Raw genomic sequence first — 19,276 nt, forward strand, 5'->3', positions numbered from 1 at the left:
TTCTCAATGGACATTGTAATTCTGGCTATCTACTCCGATTTCAGAGCACTCTCCTCTGAGTGTGCCAGAGCGCAGAATGACTGATGAATTTACGAACGCTCAACACCCGTTGAATATGGCCAGTGTCAGTAAACGCCAGAAAAAAAAGGCGTTATTGAATTGTTGCCAGCAGCACAGTTAGTCACCAACGCTCTGGATAACATGAAAAAAGCCTAACCAGCTCTGCTGGGGCGAGTAAAATGGACAGAGTGAGATGAACTCTAATTTGTGTCTGGAAGTAGCTAGCAAGCTAGCCAATGTTAGCCAGTTAGCTTGGGTGCTTGACTGCCGTTGTGAGGTCAGAACGCTCGGATCAACCCTACTCCTCGGCCAGAGCGTCCAGTGTGCGCTCTGAACGCTCCGAGAGCGAAACGCTCTGAATTTACCAACGGATAATCTGACAACGCTCTGGATTTACGAACGCCCAGAGCGCACTCTTAGCGCACTTTGGCACTCCAGATTGAATTTACGAACACACCCGAAATCGTAAAATGTCTAGCTAGTCATTTGTTATGCTAACAAGCTAGCAAGAGGTTGCATAGCAATAGCATCAACTTCCGGTAGACAGGTGAAGCGCTAGTACGCTCAACTGAAATGATACCATTCGTTTGCAGTATACTAAAATGATTTAATAGTATGTAGTATATACTCATTAAGTATGTAGTATACAGTATGTTAGTATGGGTATTCGAACAGCTTTAGACTTTCTCTTCTTTATTTGCCCTATGACAGAGGAGGGTTGCAACTTCCAAACCTACAGTGGTATTACTGGGCTGCAATGTTTTGGTTCTCCAAGAAATCATACTTACCCTGGCTGCAGACTGAAATGCTGTCCCCAAAAGGCTTAATTTTGGATGGATATTTGTACTCTGCTCCCTTTAAGAAAGTAAAGAAGAAAACTACTAATCCCTTTGTTAAAAACACTCTAACTACAGTGCATTCGGAAAGTATTCAGACCCATTAACGTTTTCCACTTTGTTACGTTACAGCCTTATTTTAAAATGGATTAAATTATTTTTTCCATCAATCTACACACAATACCCCATAATGACAAAGCAAAAACTGGTTTTTAGAAATGTTAGCAAATTTATATATATATATTTTTAAAAATGAAATAGCACATTTACATAAGTATTCAGACCCTTTACTCAGTACTTTGTTGAAGCACCTTTGGCAGCGATTACATCCTCGAGTCTTTTTGGGTATGACGCTACAAGCACACATGTATTTGGGGAGTTTCTCCCATTCTTCTCTGCAGATCCTCTCAAGATCTCTCAGGTTGGATGGGGAGCGTCACTGCACAGCTATTTTCAGATCTCTCCAGAGATGTTACATCGGGTTCAAGTCTGGGCTCTGGCTGGGCAACTCAAGGACATTCAGAGTCCCGAAGCCACTCCTGCGTTGTCTTGGCCGTTGCTTAGGGTCGTTGTCCTGTTGGAAGGTGAACCTTCGCCCCAGTCTGAGGTCCTGAGCGCTCTGGAGCAGGTTTTCATCAAGATCTCTGCGTTCATCTTTTCCTCGATCCTGACTAGTATCCCAGTCCCTATCGCTGAAAAACATCCCAACAGCATGATGCTGCCACCACCGTGCTTCACTGTAGGAATGGTGCCAGGTTTCCTCCAGACGTGAGGCTTGGCATTCAGGTCAAAAAGTTGGTTTCATCATACCAGATAATCGTGTTTCTCATGGTCTGAGAGTCCTTTAGGTGCCTTTTGGCAAACTCCAAGTGGGCTGTCATGTGCCTTTTACTGAGGAGTGGCTTCCGTCTGGCCACTCTACCATAAAGGCCTGATTGGTGGAGTGCTGCAGAGATGGTTGTCCTTCTGGAAGGTTCTCCCATCTCAACAGAGGACCTCTGGAGCTCTGTCAGAGGATAAGTTAGTTAGAGTTATCAGCTTTAGATATTGCAGCCCAAAAAATGCTTCACAGAGGTCAAGTCACAGACACATCTCAACATCAACTGTTCAGAGGACATTGTGTGAATCAGGCCTTCATGGTCGAATTGCTGCAAAGAAACCACTACTAAAGGACACCAATAAGAAGAAGAGACCTGCTTGCACAAAGAAACACGAGCAATGGACATTAGACCGGTGGAAATTTGTCCTTTGGTCTGTAGTCCAAACTGGAGATTTTTGGTTCCAACCGCCGTGTCTTTGTGAGACGCGGTGTGGGTGAACGGATTATCTCCGCATGTGTAGTTCCCACCGTAGAGCATGGAGGAGGAGGTGTTATGGTGTGGGGGTGCTTTGCTGGTGACACTGTCTGTGATTTATTACTTAACCAGCATGGCTACCACAGCATTCTGCAGCGATACACCATCCCATCTGGTTTGGGCTTAGTGGGACTATCATTTGTTTTTCAATAGGACAATGACCCAACACACCTCCAGGCTGTGTAAGGGTTCTTTTACCAAGAAGGAGAGTGATGGAGTGCTGCATCAGATGACCTGGCCTCCACAATACCCCGACCTCAACCCAATTGAGATGGTTTGGGATGAGTTGGACCACAGAGTGAAGGAAGAGCAGCCAACAAGTGCTCAGCATATGTGGGAACTCCTTCAAGACTGTTGGAAAAGCATTCCAGGTGAAGCTGGTTGAGAGAATGCCAAGAGTGTGCAAAGCTGTCATCAAGGCAAAGGATGGCTACTTTGAAGAATATAAAATATATTTTGATTTGTTTAACACTTTTTTGGTTACTACATGATTCCATATATGTTATTTCATTGTTATGATTTATTCACTATCATTCTACAATTTAGAAAATTGTAAAAAATAAAGAAAAACCCTTGAATGAGTAGGTGTGTCCAAACTTTTGACTGGTACTGTATAATATGATATTCTGTATTGTGTCAATTTCAAGAAATGTGACAAGAAACCTGCCCTGTCACTCTAGGTAAAATCCCATAGGAATGCATTTTATGTATCAATTATTTATGGAAATATGGCCATGTGAATCCTGTCCACAATTTTTCTTAATTCTGGGCATTTTGGAAACATTGTTCCCTAGAATATATAATTGCAATCATTAGACTAAAGGGAACACCCATATAAAACAATTTTTTTGAGTGTTTACATGTAAACTATTGGAACTAACCATGAAAATATTTACAAAAAACAGTAATTTGGCACACTTTTTCACCACTTTTCTAATATAATTTTAATGGAACAAAAATATAAATGCAACATGCAACAATTTCAAAGATTTTTACTGGGTTACAGTTCATGTAAGGAATCAGTCAATTGAAATAAATTCATTAGGCCCTAATGAACACGCTGTCATACACGTTGATCCAGAGCATCCCAAACATGTTCAATGGGTAACATGTCTGGTGAGTATGCAGGCCATGGAAGAACTGGGACATTTTCAGCTTCCAGGAATTGTGTACAGATCCTTGTAACATGGGACCGTTATCATGCTGAAATGAGGTGATGGCGGCGGATGAATGGCACGACAATGGGCCTCAGGATCTCGTCACGGTATCTCTGTGCATTCAAATTGCCATCGATAAAATGCAATTGTGATCGTTGTCCGTAGCTTATGCCTGCCCATACCCCACCGCCACAATTGGTCACTCTGTTCACGACCTTGACATCAACAAACCGCTCGCCCACACGACGCCATACACGTGATCTGCGGATGTGAGGCCGGTTGGGCGTACTGCCGAATTCTCTAAAACAACATTGGAGGCAGCTTATGGTAGAGAAATTAATATTCAATTATCTGGCAACAGCTCTGGTGGACATTCCTGCAGTCACTTAACACTTGTGGCATTGTGTTGTGTGACAAAACTGCAAATTTTAGAGTGGCCTTTTATTGTTCCCAGCAAAAGGTGCACCTGTGTAATGATCATGCTGTTTAATCAGCTTCTCTATATGCCACACGTCAGGTGGATGGATTATCTTGGCAAAGGAGAAACGCTCAGTAACAGGGAGGTAAATACATTTGTGCAGATAAATTGAGAGAAATAAGCTTTTTATGCGTATGGAACATTTCTGGGATGTTTTATTTCAGCTCATGAAACATGGGACCAACAGTACATGTTGCGTTTTATATTTTCGTTCAGTGTGTATATACAGCTCTAGAAAAAATTAAGAGACCACTACAATTTTTTCCAACACAGGCACACCTCATTCTACTGAATTAGGTACTGATTAGGTGATAACCTGAACCAAATCTTATTTAACGAGAAAAAGTATAAAAACCTTCCATCCTTAAAATTTAAAAGACAGCGGTTCATAAGAACAAGGTCAAGCAGCAGAGATTGGGGACAACAAAGCTACAGACCGGCAGAGGGCGAAAACGACTCTCTACTGACTGGGATGACCGCCAACTCATTAGAATGTCACTCAACAACCGTAGGATGACATCAAGTGACCTACAAAAAGAATTGCAAACGGCAGCTGGGGTGAAGTGCACGGCGAGGACGGTTCGAAACAGGCTCCTAGGGGCAGGGCTGAAGTCGTGCAAAGCTAGAAAAAAGCCCTTCATCAATGAGAAGCAAAGAAGAGCCAGGCTGAGGTTTGCAAAAGACCATAAGGATTGGACCGTAGAGGACTGGAGTAAGGTCATCTTCTCTGATGAGTCAAATTTTCAGCTTTGCCCAACACCTGGTCGTCTAATGGTTAGACGGAGACCTGGAGAGGCCTACAAGCCACAGTGTCTCGCACCCACTATGAAATTTGGTGGAGGATCGGTGATGATCTGGGGGTGCTTCAGCAAGGCTGGATTCGGGCAGATTTGTCTTTGTGAAGGACGCATTAATCAAGCCATGTACAAGGTTGTCCTGGAAGAAAACTTGCTTCCTTTTGCTCTGACATTGTTCCCCAACTCTGAGGATTGGTTTTTCCAGCAGGACAAGGTGTGGATGGAGGACCACCAGATCAAGACCCTGTCATGGCCAGCCCAATCTCCTGACCTGAACCCCATTGAAAACTTCTGGAATGTGATCAAGAGGAAGATGGATGGTCACAAGCCATCAAACAAAGCCGAGCTGCTTGAATTTTTACGCCAGGAGTGGCATAAAGTCACCCAACATCAATGTGAAAGACTGGTGGAGAGCATGCCAAGACGCATGAAAGCTGTGATTGAAAATCAGGGTTATTCCACCAAATATGGATTTCTGAACTCTTCCTATGTTAAAACATGAGTATTGTGTTGTTTAAAATGAACATGAACTTATTTTCTTTGCATTATTCGAGGTCTGACAACACTGCGTCTTTTTTGTTAGTTTGACCAGTTGTCAATTTCTGCAAAAAAATGCTCTAAATGACAATATTTTTATTTGGAATTTGGGAGAAATGTTGTCAGTAGTTTATAGAATAAAACAAAAATGTTATTTTTACCCAAACACATACCTATAAATAGTAAAACCAGAGAAACTGATAATTTTGCAGTGGTCTATTATGTATTACCAGAGCTGTATATATACAGTTGAAGTCGGAAGTTTACATACACCTTAGTCAAATACATTTAAACTCAGTTTTTCACAATTCCTGACATTTAATCCTAGTAAAAATTCCCTGTCTTAGGTCAGTTAGGATCACCACTTTATTTTAAGAATGTGAAATGTCAGAATAATAGTAGAGAGAATTATTTATTTCAGCTTTTATTTCTTTCATCACATTCCCAGTGGGTCAGAAGTTTACATATACTCAATTAGTATTTGGTAGTATTGCCTTAAAATTGTTTAACTTGGGTCAAACGTTTCGGGTAGCCTTCCACAAGCTTCCCACAATAAGTTGGGTGAATTTTGGCCAATTCCTCCTGACAGAGCTGGTGTAACTGAGTCAGGTTTGTAGGCCTCCTTGCTCGCACACGCTTTTTCAGTTCTGCCCACAAATGTTCTATAGGATTGAGGTCAGGGCTTTGTGATGGACACTCCAATACCTTGACTTTGTTGTCCTTAAGCCATTCTGGAAGTATGCTTGGGGTCATTGTCCATTTGGAAGACCCATTTGCGACCAAGCTTTAACTGTCTGATGTCTTGAGATGTTGCTTCAATATATCCACATAATATTCCTTCCTCATGATGCCATCTATTTTGTGAAGTGCACCAGTCCCTCCTGCAGCAAAGCACCCCCACAGCATGATGCTGCCACCCCGTGCTTCACGATTGGGATGGTGTTCTTCGGCTTGCAAGCAACCCCCTTTTTCCTCCAAACATAACGATGGTCATTATGGCCAAACAGTTCTATTTTTGTTTCATCAGACCAGAGGACATTTCTCCAAAAAGTACGATCTTTGTCCCCATGTGCAGTTGCAAACCGTAGTCTGGCTTTTTTATGGCTGTTTTGGAGCAGTGGCTTCTTCCTTGCTGAGCGGCCTTTCAGGTTATGTCGATATAGGACTCGTTTTACTGTGGAAATAGATACTTTTGTACCTGTTTCATCCAGCATCTTCACAAGGTCCTTTGCTGTTGTTCTGGGATTGATTTGCACTTTTTGCACCAAAGTACGTTCATCTCTAGGAGACAGAACGCGTCTCCTTCCTGAGCGGTATGACAGCTGCGTGGTCCCATGGTGTTTATACTTGCGTACTATTGTTTGTACAGTTGAACGTGGTACCTTCAGACATTTGGAACTTGCTCCCAAGGATGAACCAGACTTGTGGAGGTCTACAATTTTTTTTCTGAGGTCTTGGCTGATTTCTTCTGATTTTCCCATGATGTCAAGCAAATAGGCACTGAGTTTGAAGGTAGACCTTGAAATACATCCACAGGTACACCTCCAATTACATAATAAATAAATAATATGCCATTTAGCAGATGCTTTTATCCAAAGCGACTTACAGTCATGCGTGCATACATTTTTGTGTATGGGTGGTCCCGGGGATCGAACCCACTACCTTGGCGTTACAAGCGCTGTGCTCTACCAGCGGAGATACAGAGGACCACAAATGATAACTCAAATGATGTCAATTAGCCTATCAGAAGATTCTAAAGCCATTTTCTGGAATTTCCCAAGCTGTTTAAAGGCACAGTCAACTTAGCGTATGTAAACTTCTGACCCACTGGAATTGTGATACAGTGAATTATAAGTGAAATAATCTGTCTGTAAACAATTATTGGAAAAATTACTTGTGTCATGCACAAAGTAGATGTCCTAACCGACTTGCCAAAACTATAGTTTGTTAACAATAAATTTGTGGAGTGGTTGAAAAACAAGTTTTAATGACTCCAACCTAAGTGTATGTAAACTTCTGACTTCAACTGTATATACTACCGGTCAAAAGTTTTAGTACACCTACTCATTCAAGGGTTTTTCTTTCTTTTTACTATTTTCTATATTGTAGAATAATAATGAAGACATCAATACTATGAAATAACACATATGGAATCATGTAGTAACCAAAAAAGGGATAAACAAATCAAAATATATTTTATATTTGAGATTCTTCAAATAGCCACCCTTGATGACAGCTTTGCACACTCTTGGCATTCTCTCAACCAGCTTCACCTGGAATGCTTTTCCAACAGTCTTGAAGGAGTTCCCACATATGCTGAGCACTTGTTGGCTGCTTTTCCTTCACTCTGCGGTCCGACTCATCCCAAACCATCTCAATTGGGTTGAGGTCGGGGGATTGTGGAGGCCAGGTCATCTGATGCAGCACTCCATCACTCGCCTTCTTGGTAAAATAGCCCTTACACAGCCTGGAGGTGTGTTGGGTCATTGTTCTGTTGAAATACAAATGATAGTCCCACTAAGCCCAAACCAGATGGGATGATGTATCGCTGCAGAATTCTGTGGTAGCCATGCTGGTTAAGTGTGCCTTTAATTCTAAATAAATCACAGACAGTGTCACCAGCAAAGCACCCCCACACCATAACACCTCCTCCTCCATGCTTTACGGTGGGAAATACACATGTGGAGATCATCCGTTCACCCACAGTGCGTCTCACAAACACACGGCGGTTGGAACCAAAAATATCAAATTTGGACTCCAGACCAAAGGACAAATTTCCACCGGTCTAATGTCCATTGCTCGTGTTTCTTGGCCCAAGCAAGTCTCTTCTTCTTATTGGTGTCCTTTAGTAGTGGTTTCTTTGCAGCAATTCGACCATGATGGCCTGATTCACACAGTCTCTGTCACGATCGTCAAAAGGAGGAGACCAAAGCGCAGCGTGTTGAGCGAACATCGTAGACTTTATTATAAAGAAACCACGATCAAAACAACAAACCAAATATGACGAAAGTGAAGTTCAATACTGATAATGACTAACAGCAACAAGGAAACAAAAACCCACAAAACCAAGGTGAAACCACACAGTATAAATATGGCTCCCAATCAGAGATAACGAGCCGACAGCTGACACTCGTTACCTCCGATTGGGAGTCATATGACTAAATCAACATCAAAACCAAACATAGAAATGAAACAACTAGATCCCACATAGAACTACACCCAAATGAAAATGACAACCCTGGCTCACTACTAAGAGTCCCGGAGCCAGAACGTCACAGTACCCCCCCCTAAAGGCGCGGACTGCGACCGCGCCTCACAACCCCACAATAGGGGAGGGCTGGGTGGGTGTTGCTCCCCCGAGGCGGTTCCGGCTCGGGCTTGACCACCACCCCACTATAGTTACTACCCGCTTTCTTAACCTCCTCCCAATGACCACCCTCCACTTAAACCCACCTGGATTAAGGGGCAGCACCGGACTAAGAGGCAGCACCAGGCTGAGGGACAGCACCGGACTAAGGGGCAGCACTGGACTAAGGGGCAGCACTGGACTAAGGGGCAGCACCTGACTAAATGGCGGATCCTGGCTGGCTGGCTCTGGCGGATCCTGGCTGGACGGCTCTGGCGGATCCTGGCTGGACGGCTCTGGCGGATCCTGGCTGGACGGCTCATGGCTGGCTGACGGATCTGGCTGCTCATGGCTGGCTGACGGATCTGGCTGCTCATGGCTGGCGGAAGGCTCTGGCTGATCCCGTCTGGCGGAAGGCTCTGGCTGCTCCTGGCTGGCGGAAGGCTCTGGCTGATCCGGTCTGACGGAAGGCTCTGGCTGCTCCTGTCTGGCGGAAGGCTCTGGCTGATCCTGTCTGGCGGAAGGCTCTGGCTGATCCTGTCTGGCGGAAGGCTCTGGCTGATCCTGTCTGGCGGAAGGCTCTGAAGGCTCATGGCAGACGGGCGGCTTTGCAGGCTCAGTACAGACGGGCAGTTCAGACGGCGTTGGGCAGACGGACAGTTCAGACGGCGTTGGGCAGACGGGCAGTTCAGGCGCCGTTGGGCAGACGGGCAGTTCAGACGGCGTTGGGCAGACGGACAGTTCAGGCGCCGTTGGGCAGACGGGCAGTTCAGACGGCGTTGGGCAGACGGACAGTTCAGGCCCCGTTGGGCAGACGGCAGACTCTGGCCGTCTGAGGCGCACCGTAGGCCTGGTGCGTGGTGCCGGAACTGGAGGTACCGGGCTGAGGACACGCATCTCAGGGCTAGTGCGGGGAGAAGCAACAGGGCATGCTTGGCCCTGGGGACGCACCGTAGGCCTGATGCGTGGTGCCGGAACTGGAGGTACCGGGCTGAGGACACGCATCTCAGGGCTAGTGCGGGGAGAAGCAACAGGGCATGCTTGGCCCTGGGGACGCACCGTAGGCCTGATGCGTGGTGCCGGAACTGGAGGTACCGGGCTGAGGACACGCATCTCAGGGCTAGTGCGGGAAGCAGCAACAGGGCATGCTTGGCCCTGGGGACGCACATAAGGCCTAGTGCGGAGAGCAGCAACAGGGCATGCTGGACCCTGGGGACGCACATAAGGCCTAGTGCGGAGAGCAGGAACAGGCCGGGCTGGGCTGGCGACGCGCACCGTATCTCTGGTGCGAGAGGCCGGAACAGGCCGGGCCGGGCTGGCGGCGCACCGTATCCCTGGGGCGAGGAGGAGGAACAGGCCGGGCTGGGCTGGCGACGCGCACCGTATCCCTGGTGCGAGTGGCCGGAACAGGCCGGGCTGGCGAAGCGCACCGTATCCCTGGTGCGTGGAGTAGGAACAGGCCGGGCTGGGCTGGCGACGCGCACCGTATCCCTGGTGCGAGTGGCCGGAACAGGCCGGGCCGGGCTGGCGAAGCGCACCCTATCCCTGGTGCGTGGAGCAGGAGCAGGCCGGGCTGGGCTGGCGACGCGCACCGCATCCCTGGTGCGAGTGGCCGGAACAGGCCGGGCCGGGCTGGCGTAGCACACCGTGGACCTGGTGCTTGGAGTAGGAACAGGCCGGTCCGTACCGGGAACACACACCACTGGCCTCAACCGAGGATCAGGAACGGGCCGGACCGGACTGGCAACACACATCAGTCTTTCACGCCGTGCCACACACACTTCCCTCCCTCTACTCGCCAATGGCTCCCCGTACTCCGTTAGCCTTCTCTCCTTTTCTCCCTGTGGCAGCCTCCTGCTGCCCAGCCGCCAAGCCATGTGCCCCCCCAAAAAATTTTTTGGGGTTGCCTCCCGTCCTTCCGACGATGGCCCTGCCGATGCCGTTGCTCCTCTCGCCGTCGCCTCTCCACCGTCTCGTTCCATGGTCGGCGATCCATACCATCCAGGATCTCCTCCCAAGTCCAGGACCCTTTACCGTCCAACAGTTCCTCCCATGTCCAGACCCTTTGCTCCTGGACGCGCTGCTTGGTCCTTTTTATGGTGGGTTTTTCTGTCACGATCGTCAAAAGGAGGAGACCAAAGCGCAGCGTGTTGAGCGAACATCGTAGACTTTATTATAAAGAAACCACGATCAAAACAACAAACCAAATATGACGAAAGTGAAGTTCAATACTGATAATGACTAACAGCAACAAGGAAACAAAAACCCACAAAACCAAGGTGAAACCACACAGTATAAATATGGCTCCCAATCAGAGATAACGAGCCGACAGCTGACACTCGTTACCTCCGATTGGGAGTCATATGACTAAATCAACATCAAAACCAAACATAGAAATGAAACAACTAGATCCCACATAGAACTACACCCAAATGAAAATGACAACCCTGGCTCACTACTAAGAGTCCCGGAGCCAGAACGTCACAGTCTCCTCTGAACAGTTGATGTTGAGCTGTGTCTGTTACTTGAACTCTGTGAAAAATTTATTTGGGCTACAATTTCTGAGGTTGGTAACTCTAATGAACTTATCCTCTGCAGCAGAGGTAACTCTGGGTCTTCCATTCCTGTGGTGGTCCTCATGGGAGCCAGTTTCATCATAGAGCTTGATGGTTTTTGTGACTTCCAAAATTCTTGAAATGTTCCGTATTGACTGACCTTCATGTCTTAAAGTAATGATGGACTGTCGTTTCTCTTTGCTTATTTGAGCTGTTCTTGCCATAATATGGACTTGGTCTTTTACCAAATAGGACTATCTTCTGTATACCCCCCCTACCTTGTCACAACACAACTGATTGGCTCAAATGCATTAAGAAGGAAATAAATTCCCCAAATTAACTTTTAAGAAGGCACACCTGTTAATTGAAATGCATTCCAGGTGACTACCTCATGAAGCTGGTTGAGAGAATGCGAAGAGTATGCAAAGCTGTCATCAAGGCAAAGGGTGGCTATTTGAAGAATCTCAAATATATAATATATTTCGATTTGTTTAACACTTTTTTGGTTACTACATGATTCCATATGTGTTATATCATAGTTATGATGCCTTCACTATTATTCTACAATGTAGAAAATAGTAAAAAAAATTAAGAAAAACCCTTCTAAAACTTTTGACATATATATGGCATATTTGGGCAATTTTATTGTGTTCTCCAGACCCCTCAAACATTTTAAGCAATCATTGGGCTTTATGCTACACTCTACGTTGGCCACACCTGGGTCCTTAAAGGCCCGACACGAGTGCAAACAATCAAAGTCTTTGTGAACAATGAAATATGCATGCCTATTCGTGACACGTAGATAAAGCAGGGCAATTAGCCATGTAATCCTAGAGAGCTGTAGACAAACGTCAGCTTGAGCCTTCCCCTCCTCTTTTCCCCCCCAATCCCTCTCTCACTCAGATGTATTTTAACTGTCCAGCAGACCGCATCAAATCAACACTTCCTCTAATTGGCTTATAAATAATACAACAGGCCCTGCATTATAATTTAATCAGTGGTAAACATTGCCACGGCGGGCTGTAAAGAATACCCCTCATTCATTTTTGAATTTGGGTAGTTGGAATGGGAGGAAATAAGGACAGAGGGTTGGGGTTTGGGGGTTGGGGAGGGGATCAGATTAATGGAGCCTCTTGGTTTAGTTGAGGAGGGCTGCATCCCAAATGGCACCCTATTTCCTAGTGCACTACTTTTGACCAGAGCCCAAAGTGCATTATTTAGTGTATAGTGTGCCATTTGGTACGCAGAGAGGGTCTTTGTGGAGAAAATAGGTACTTGTACTGTGTGGACATCCCTCACTCATCAAAGGTAGGTTAAATACCCACATGCCTAAAACACAAACACAGAAATGCATTCATTCAAGTGCGCACACACACACACACACACACTTTACATTTCATTCCAATGTTTTCCCATATCTCCGCAGACTGACAGCTGCTTGTGAGCACTCTTGTTCATGTAAGTCATTTGTTTTAGAGCATCAAGCTGTTCCACAAACAACACCCAATGTAAATGATCTCTTCTCCTAAAAAAAACCTACCCAGACTGACTCCCCTATCACTCTTTTTCTCTTCTTGGTTTAACTATGAATATTTCATGTAGTGGCATAAATATTAATTCTAATAGCTTTGCAGAGTAGTTATTATTTCTTTTTTTAAAGACAAATATTCATAAAAAATTCAGGACACTCTCCCCAAAATAATTGACCATAGTCACACACACACACAAACACACACACAAAGCTTTCTCCGAGGCATACATTTAAAATCTTCTTCTGGAAATGTTTGGCAGTGGTGATTGATAGCTCTGTGACATGTTGTTCAGTATGCCCCAGTCAGGACATCCCTGTCACAGTCTCTTAATCTGTAACAGTTAGGAACACTTGGGGAACATAATGAAATGGAAGACATATCAAAGGGCTTTAGTAGGCCTATATATTGTATCACACATAGTATATTCCGAGGACTGTGTGTGTGTGTGTGTGTCATTGATCCTTTGTCATTTGAAATGTTCCAAATCTCACCTTAAGGAGGGATAGAGGGTGGTCCTTCTATACACTCTCCTCTTGAAGTAGATGTGAAACATTTATGATACAGTGAACGCAGTCAAGAGGTCACCATCCTATGATCCTCCAGAGACCACTATGGGGCCGATGTTTAGAAGGGGAGGACGGGGACTGGGGGGGCGAGGACAGTTAGCATGGTGTTCCTCCACCTGAACACACCATTAGAGGCACTTTACGTAAGCAGCAGCGTGTCCTGGGAGAGACCCGTGTGGACATTCCTGCGATTATTATGCCGTGCCTGCTCAGGAGACCGTCAACATCCAGCCACTTTCTCTTAGCCGCCCTCATGATTATTTCAGTTAGGCACAGTGATATTCAGGCATTACCATTATTGTTTTCCTAGGACATTTCGACGACAAAATCATTTAGTAGTAAGTAAGTATACCAACCGTCGTCTTCTCTCATGTGGAAGTAAAGGGAAGAGAAATGGTCTCTAAGTGATTGGACCTTGACGGTCCCAAACCTGGCCCTGGCTTTTGTGGCTTATTTTGGGGTATTATATCCTTGTGATGATCCAAGAAAGGTGACTGGTCATCATTTGTTTGTCTGGAGGAAATACATAGTATATTTATCTAACAATGTATGTGTCTCTTTAAACCTGTCCTAAAATGAACCTAAGATGAAGCTCATACAGCTAATTGCAGTCCTTGCAACTAGTTCTGCAACTTCTTCTGAAGAGAAGACAGCGCCGGAGAAGATGGCTGCCGTTTTACAGCCCTCTAACCAATTGTACTATTATGTGTGTTTTTCCGCGTTATTTGTAATTTATTTTGTACATAATGTTTCTGCCATCGTCTCTTATAACCAAAAAGAGCTTCTGGATATCAGGACAGCGATTACTCACCTCGTATTGGACGAAGATTTTTTCTTCAACGAGGCGGCCGCGAAGGATATCATACAGACACCCGACAAGGCCCAAATCCCCGTCATTCGCGTGAGGAAGAGACGGAGATATCGTGGACGGAGATCGGGGTTCCTTGTAAGGATCCGACGGCGAGCGAGTAAACTGCCTCTTCCATCAATCCTATTAGCCAACGTTCAATCTTTTGAAAATAAAGTGGACGACTTAAGATTACGGTTATCCTACCAACGGTACATTAAAAACTGTAATATCTTATGTTTCACCGAGTCGTGGCTGAACGACGACAATGATAACATTCAGCTAGCAGGCTATACGCTACATCGGCAGGACAGAACGGCTGACTCTGGTAAAAGGGGTGGCGGTCTGTGTATATTTATAAACAACAGCTGGTGCACAAAATCAAATACTAAGGAAGTCTCGAGGTTTTGCTCGCCTGAGGTAGAGGATCTTATGATAAGCTGTAGACCACACTATTTACCAAGAGAGTTTTCATCTATATTTTCCATAGCTGTCTATTTACCACCACAAACCAATGCTGGCATTAAGATTGCACTGAATGAGTTGTACAAGGCCATTAATCAACAGGAAAACGCTCATCCAGATGCAGCGCTCCTAGTGGCCGGGGACTTTAATGCAGGGAAACTTAAATCCGTTCTACCTAATTTCTACCAGCATGTTAAATGTGCAACCAGAGGGAAAAAAACTCTAGACCACCTTTACTCCACACACAGAGACGCATACAAAGCTCTCCCTCGCCCTCCATTTGGCAAATCTGACCATAACTCTATCCTCCTGATTCCTGCTTATAAGCAAAAACTAAAGCAGGAAGCACCAGTGACTCGGTTAATAAAAAAGTGGTCAGATGATGCAGATGCTAAGCTACAGGACTGTTTTGCTAGCACAGACTGGAACATGTTCCGGGATTCTTCAGACAGCATTGAGGAGTACACCACATCAGTCACTGGCTTCATCAATAAGTGCATCGATGATGTCGTCCCCACAGTGACCGTACGTACATACCCCAACCAGAAGCCATGGATTACAGGAAACATCCGAACTGAGCTAAAGGGTAGAGCTGCCGCTTTCAAGGAACGGGACTCTAACCCGGACCCTTATAAGAAATCCCGCTATGACCTCCGACGAACCATCAAACAGGCAAAGAGTCAATACAGGTCTAAGATTGAATCGTACTACACTGGCTCTGACGCTCGTCGGATGTGGCAGGGCTTGAAAACTATTACAGACTACAAAGGGAAGCACAGCCACGAGCTGCCCAGTGACACAAGCCTACCAGACGAGCTAAACCACTTCTATGCTCGCTTCGAGGCAAGCAACACTGAAGCATGCATGAGAGCACCAGCTGTTCCGGATGACTATGTGATCACGCTCTCCGTAGCCGATGTGAGTAAGACTTTTAAGCAGGTCAACATTCACAAAGCCGCAGGGCCAGACGGATTACCAGGACGTGTACTCCGAGCATGTGCTGACCAACTGGCAAGTGTCTTCACTGACATTTTCAATATGTCCCTGACTGAGTCTGTAATACCAACCTGTTTCAAGCAGACCACCATAGTCCCCGTGCCCAAGGACTCTAAGATAACCTGCCTAAATGACTACCGACCCGTAGCACTGACGTCTGTAGCCATGAAGTGCTTTGAAAGGCTGGTCATGGCTCACATCAACAGCATTATCCCAGAAACCCTAGACCCACTCCAATTTGCATACCGCCCCAACAGATCCACAGATGATGCAATCTCTATTGCACTCCACACTGCCCTTTCCCACCTGGACAAGAGGAACACCTACGTGAGAATGCTATTCATTGACTACAGCTCAGCATTCAACACCATAGTGCCCTCTAAGCTCATCACTAAGCTAAGGATCCTGGGACTAAACACCTCCCTCTGCAACTGGATCCTGGACTTCCTGACGGGCCGCCCCCAGGTGGTAAGGGTAGGTAACAACACATCTGCCACACTGATCCTCAACACGGGGGCCCCTCAGGGGTGCGTGCTCAGTCCCCTCCTGTACTCTCTGTTCACCCATGACTGCATGGCCAGGCACGACTCCAACACCATCATTAAGTTTGCCCGACGACACAACAGTGGTAGGCCTGATCACCGACAACGATGAGACAGCCTATAGGGAGGAGGTCAGAGATCTGGCCGTGTGGTGCCAGGACAACAACCTCTCCCTCAACGTGACCAAGACAAAGGAGATGATTGTGGACTACAGGAAAAAAAAGAGGACTGAGCACGCCCCCATTCTCATCGACGGGGCTGTAGTGGAACAGGTTGAGAGCTTCAAGTTCCTTGGTGTCCACATCACCAACAAACTATCATGGTCCAAACACACCAAGACAGTTGTGAAGAGGGCACGACAAAGCCTATTCCCCCTCAGGAGACTAAAAAGATTTGGCATGGGTCCTCAGATCCTCAAAAAATTCTACAGCTGCACCATCGAGAGCATCCAGACTGGTTGCATCACCGCCTGGTATGGCAACTGCTTGGCCTCCGACTGCAAGGCACTACAGAGGGTAGTGCGTACGGCCCAGTACATCACTGGGGCAAAGCTTCCTGCCATCCAGGACCTCTATACCAGGCGGTGTCAGAGGAAGGCCCTCAAAATTGTCAAAGACTCCAGCCACCCTAGTCATAGACTGTTCTCTCTGCTACCGCACGGCAAGCGGTACCGGAGTGCCAAGTCTAGGTCCAAAAGACTTCTCAACAGCTTCTACCCCCAAGCCATAAGACTCCTGAACAGCTAATCATGGCTACCCGGACTATTTGCACTGCCCCCCCACCCCATCCTTTTTACGCTGCTGCTACTCTGTTAAGTATTTATGCATAGTCACTTTAACTCTACCCGCATGTACATATTACCTCAACTACCTCAACTAGCCGGTGCCCCCGCACATTGACTCTGCAACGGTACCCCCCTGTATATATAGCCTCCCTACTGTCACTTTATTTTACTTCTGCTCTTTTTTTCTCAACACTTTTTTTGTTATTTTTTGTTTTGTTGTTGTTTTATTTTTACTTTTTTTGTTTAAAATAAATGCACTGTTGGTTAAGGGCTGTAAGTAAGCATTTCACTGTAATGTCTGCACCTGTTGTATTCGGCGCATGTGACCAATAAAATTTGATTTGGATGGATATCTAATGTTCATTTCCTTTCTCGCCATAGGGTTTTCTTTTTGGAGATGACAGACGACGTGGCCATCGAGAGAGTCACTCTGAGGTCAATCGACCCTGTCACCGGGGAGAGGTGAGTCATGCCACACCGTCATCGCTCGGTCTTATGGAGATGTTGACCCCATGACATAGACGGTGTCCCAAATGTTACCATATTCCCTATTTAGTGCACTACTTTTGACCAGGGACCATAGGGTTCTGGTCAAAAGTAGTGCACTATATAGAAAAGAGGGTGCCACTAAATGGGGATGTTCCCACAGTCTGAGGTACAAAGTTCTCTGTTGTTTATTTTTCCTTGTTTAGTCCTTTGTTGTTCTTAGTCCTGTTTTTTTTGCCCCTGACAGGTACCACTCTCTGTATAAGCCAGCCCCCAGTCCTGAGGTGCAGACCCGTCTGCAGTTCAATCCCAAGGACTCCGAGGCCCAACTGCTCCGGCGGCTAAAGGAGTACTGGGCCAATGCTTACTCCCTGCAGGACCTCTACCCTGAGGCTGTGCATATCAACGCTGACCAGGACCCACACACTGTCTTTGAGTCCCTAGAGAGTCGTCTAGTCGGACGTCTTCCCAAGTCCTTGCCGGACAGAGGACAAAACTACTCCTGAAGTCGAATCGAGACCCCATGATTTATCTTATTTTTACATTAACACAAGAGCGGAGTGAAGGTCCTTTTTAGTTAGTATAACATATTGTAATCTTAATTGTAGAAATAAAAGGAGTTTATTGTTCAAACCCACTGAAGCCATCATCCTTGTAATTTGTTTCCGCATTCACTTTGTCTGTGGCCTCCTGCCCCTAATCCTCACAAGGTGCACTGGTTAACTCTGCTTTTGCTTTATTAACATATAGAAGTAACACTGAAGTCATCTGTACAGGGGAGCCATTAGTTTGCCATTAGGGAGACTTAAGTGCAGCAGTTAAACAAATATGTTAATATGGCAGATTTCTCAAAGTCCCCTCAGACGCGCTGCAATGACTGGTCCAGACTGACTTCATTACTGCAGATGAGTTTGAACATAATATGCATCTCCTTTGAATATTTTAGTAGTAGGATATGGTGGGGTTTGAAAGTTTGTACACTAGAGTAAAGCAACCAATCCCCATGCCCTCTTTATTTTTTTGTGTTCCACTAATCAGTGTAGTTCTGATTTATTTAGTAGACAAGTCTATGTTTCATAATGTGGGGGATTGCTTACTTGATATTTTAGTCTGTAGTGTAAATGCAGGTGAGAAGACAGACTTGTCCATCTTATCATAAGCATCAGAATCTATTTCAAAGCTCTGTATTTGTTGTTGGTCTCAACTCAGAAAATAGACTTGTCAATCAACTCAAACAATACCACTACAAAGCACGTTTTCTGAATGTAAGTTTACAAAGAAGAACTTGCTCCATATTATGATGTTGCATTGTAGAAATATAAAACTACAGTAATTTGTCAAAATGTCATTTTGAAATAAGACTGTATTTGAAACACTCGTTATTCATGATATGTTGTATTGCATGGCCAAATCAATCATCTCTAGAATATCATTGACTATTCTAAGAATAATTATTCAAGAAGATTCTTAGACAAAAATGGAAATACTGTATTTACATAAAATGAATCCTCCTCATCAACTTAAGTGAAACAAATAATACATCTTAGTAGTCACTCTTATTCGTATCCCAGACACTTCTACATTATAACCCTTCCTTGGCTTTTGTAGAGGCATGGATAGAGATGTATACCATATGAAAGTGGACATGGTCCTCTGGGTCCCCAAATATTGACTCCCAGTCGCATCTTTAATCATGAGGCAGTCACCTCGATGTTACCCGACCCATTGCTTGCTTTGGGATTGTGTTGCCTACTGCTCCCCCGGCCCATGTTCTCAACTAAGGGTTAATAATATTTAACAATGTACACTCTGACCTCACTAATTAAAATGAATCTCACATCTGCCCACAGGATCGGGGCCTCATTACTGTGGAATCTCATTAGACCAACAAGGCCCTTGGGGAGGGAGGGATTCAATACGCCCTACATCCACATGCA

At 45.5% G+C, this 19,276-nt stretch overlaps 1 protein-coding gene across 4 annotated transcripts in view; it reads left to right on the top strand.

Moving 5' to 3' along the window:
• The window catches only part of ak8 (adenylate kinase 8), an 82,969-nt gene extending 64,023 nt beyond the window's left edge, over positions 1-18,946 (top strand). The window contains exons 12-13 of one of the 4 annotated variants that reach the window (XM_041900557.2): positions 17,235-17,315; positions 17,587-18,946. In XM_041900557.2, the coding sequence (XP_041756491.1) occupies positions 17,235-17,315; positions 17,587-17,845 (340 nt within the window). In that variant the 3' untranslated portion in view covers positions 17,846-18,946. The remainder of the gene's footprint in view (positions 1-17,234; positions 17,316-17,586) is intronic. The other 3 variants (XM_041900555.2, XM_041900554.2, XM_045225951.1) reach the window with 3 other exon arrangements.
• Positions 18,947-19,276: the final 330 nt, after the last annotated feature.

The sequence above is a fragment of the Coregonus clupeaformis genome, chromosome 16 (assembly GCF_020615455.1).
Source record: "Coregonus clupeaformis isolate EN_2021a chromosome 16, ASM2061545v1, whole genome shotgun sequence".
Lineage (NCBI taxonomy): Eukaryota > Metazoa > Chordata > Actinopteri > Salmoniformes > Salmonidae > Coregonus > Coregonus clupeaformis.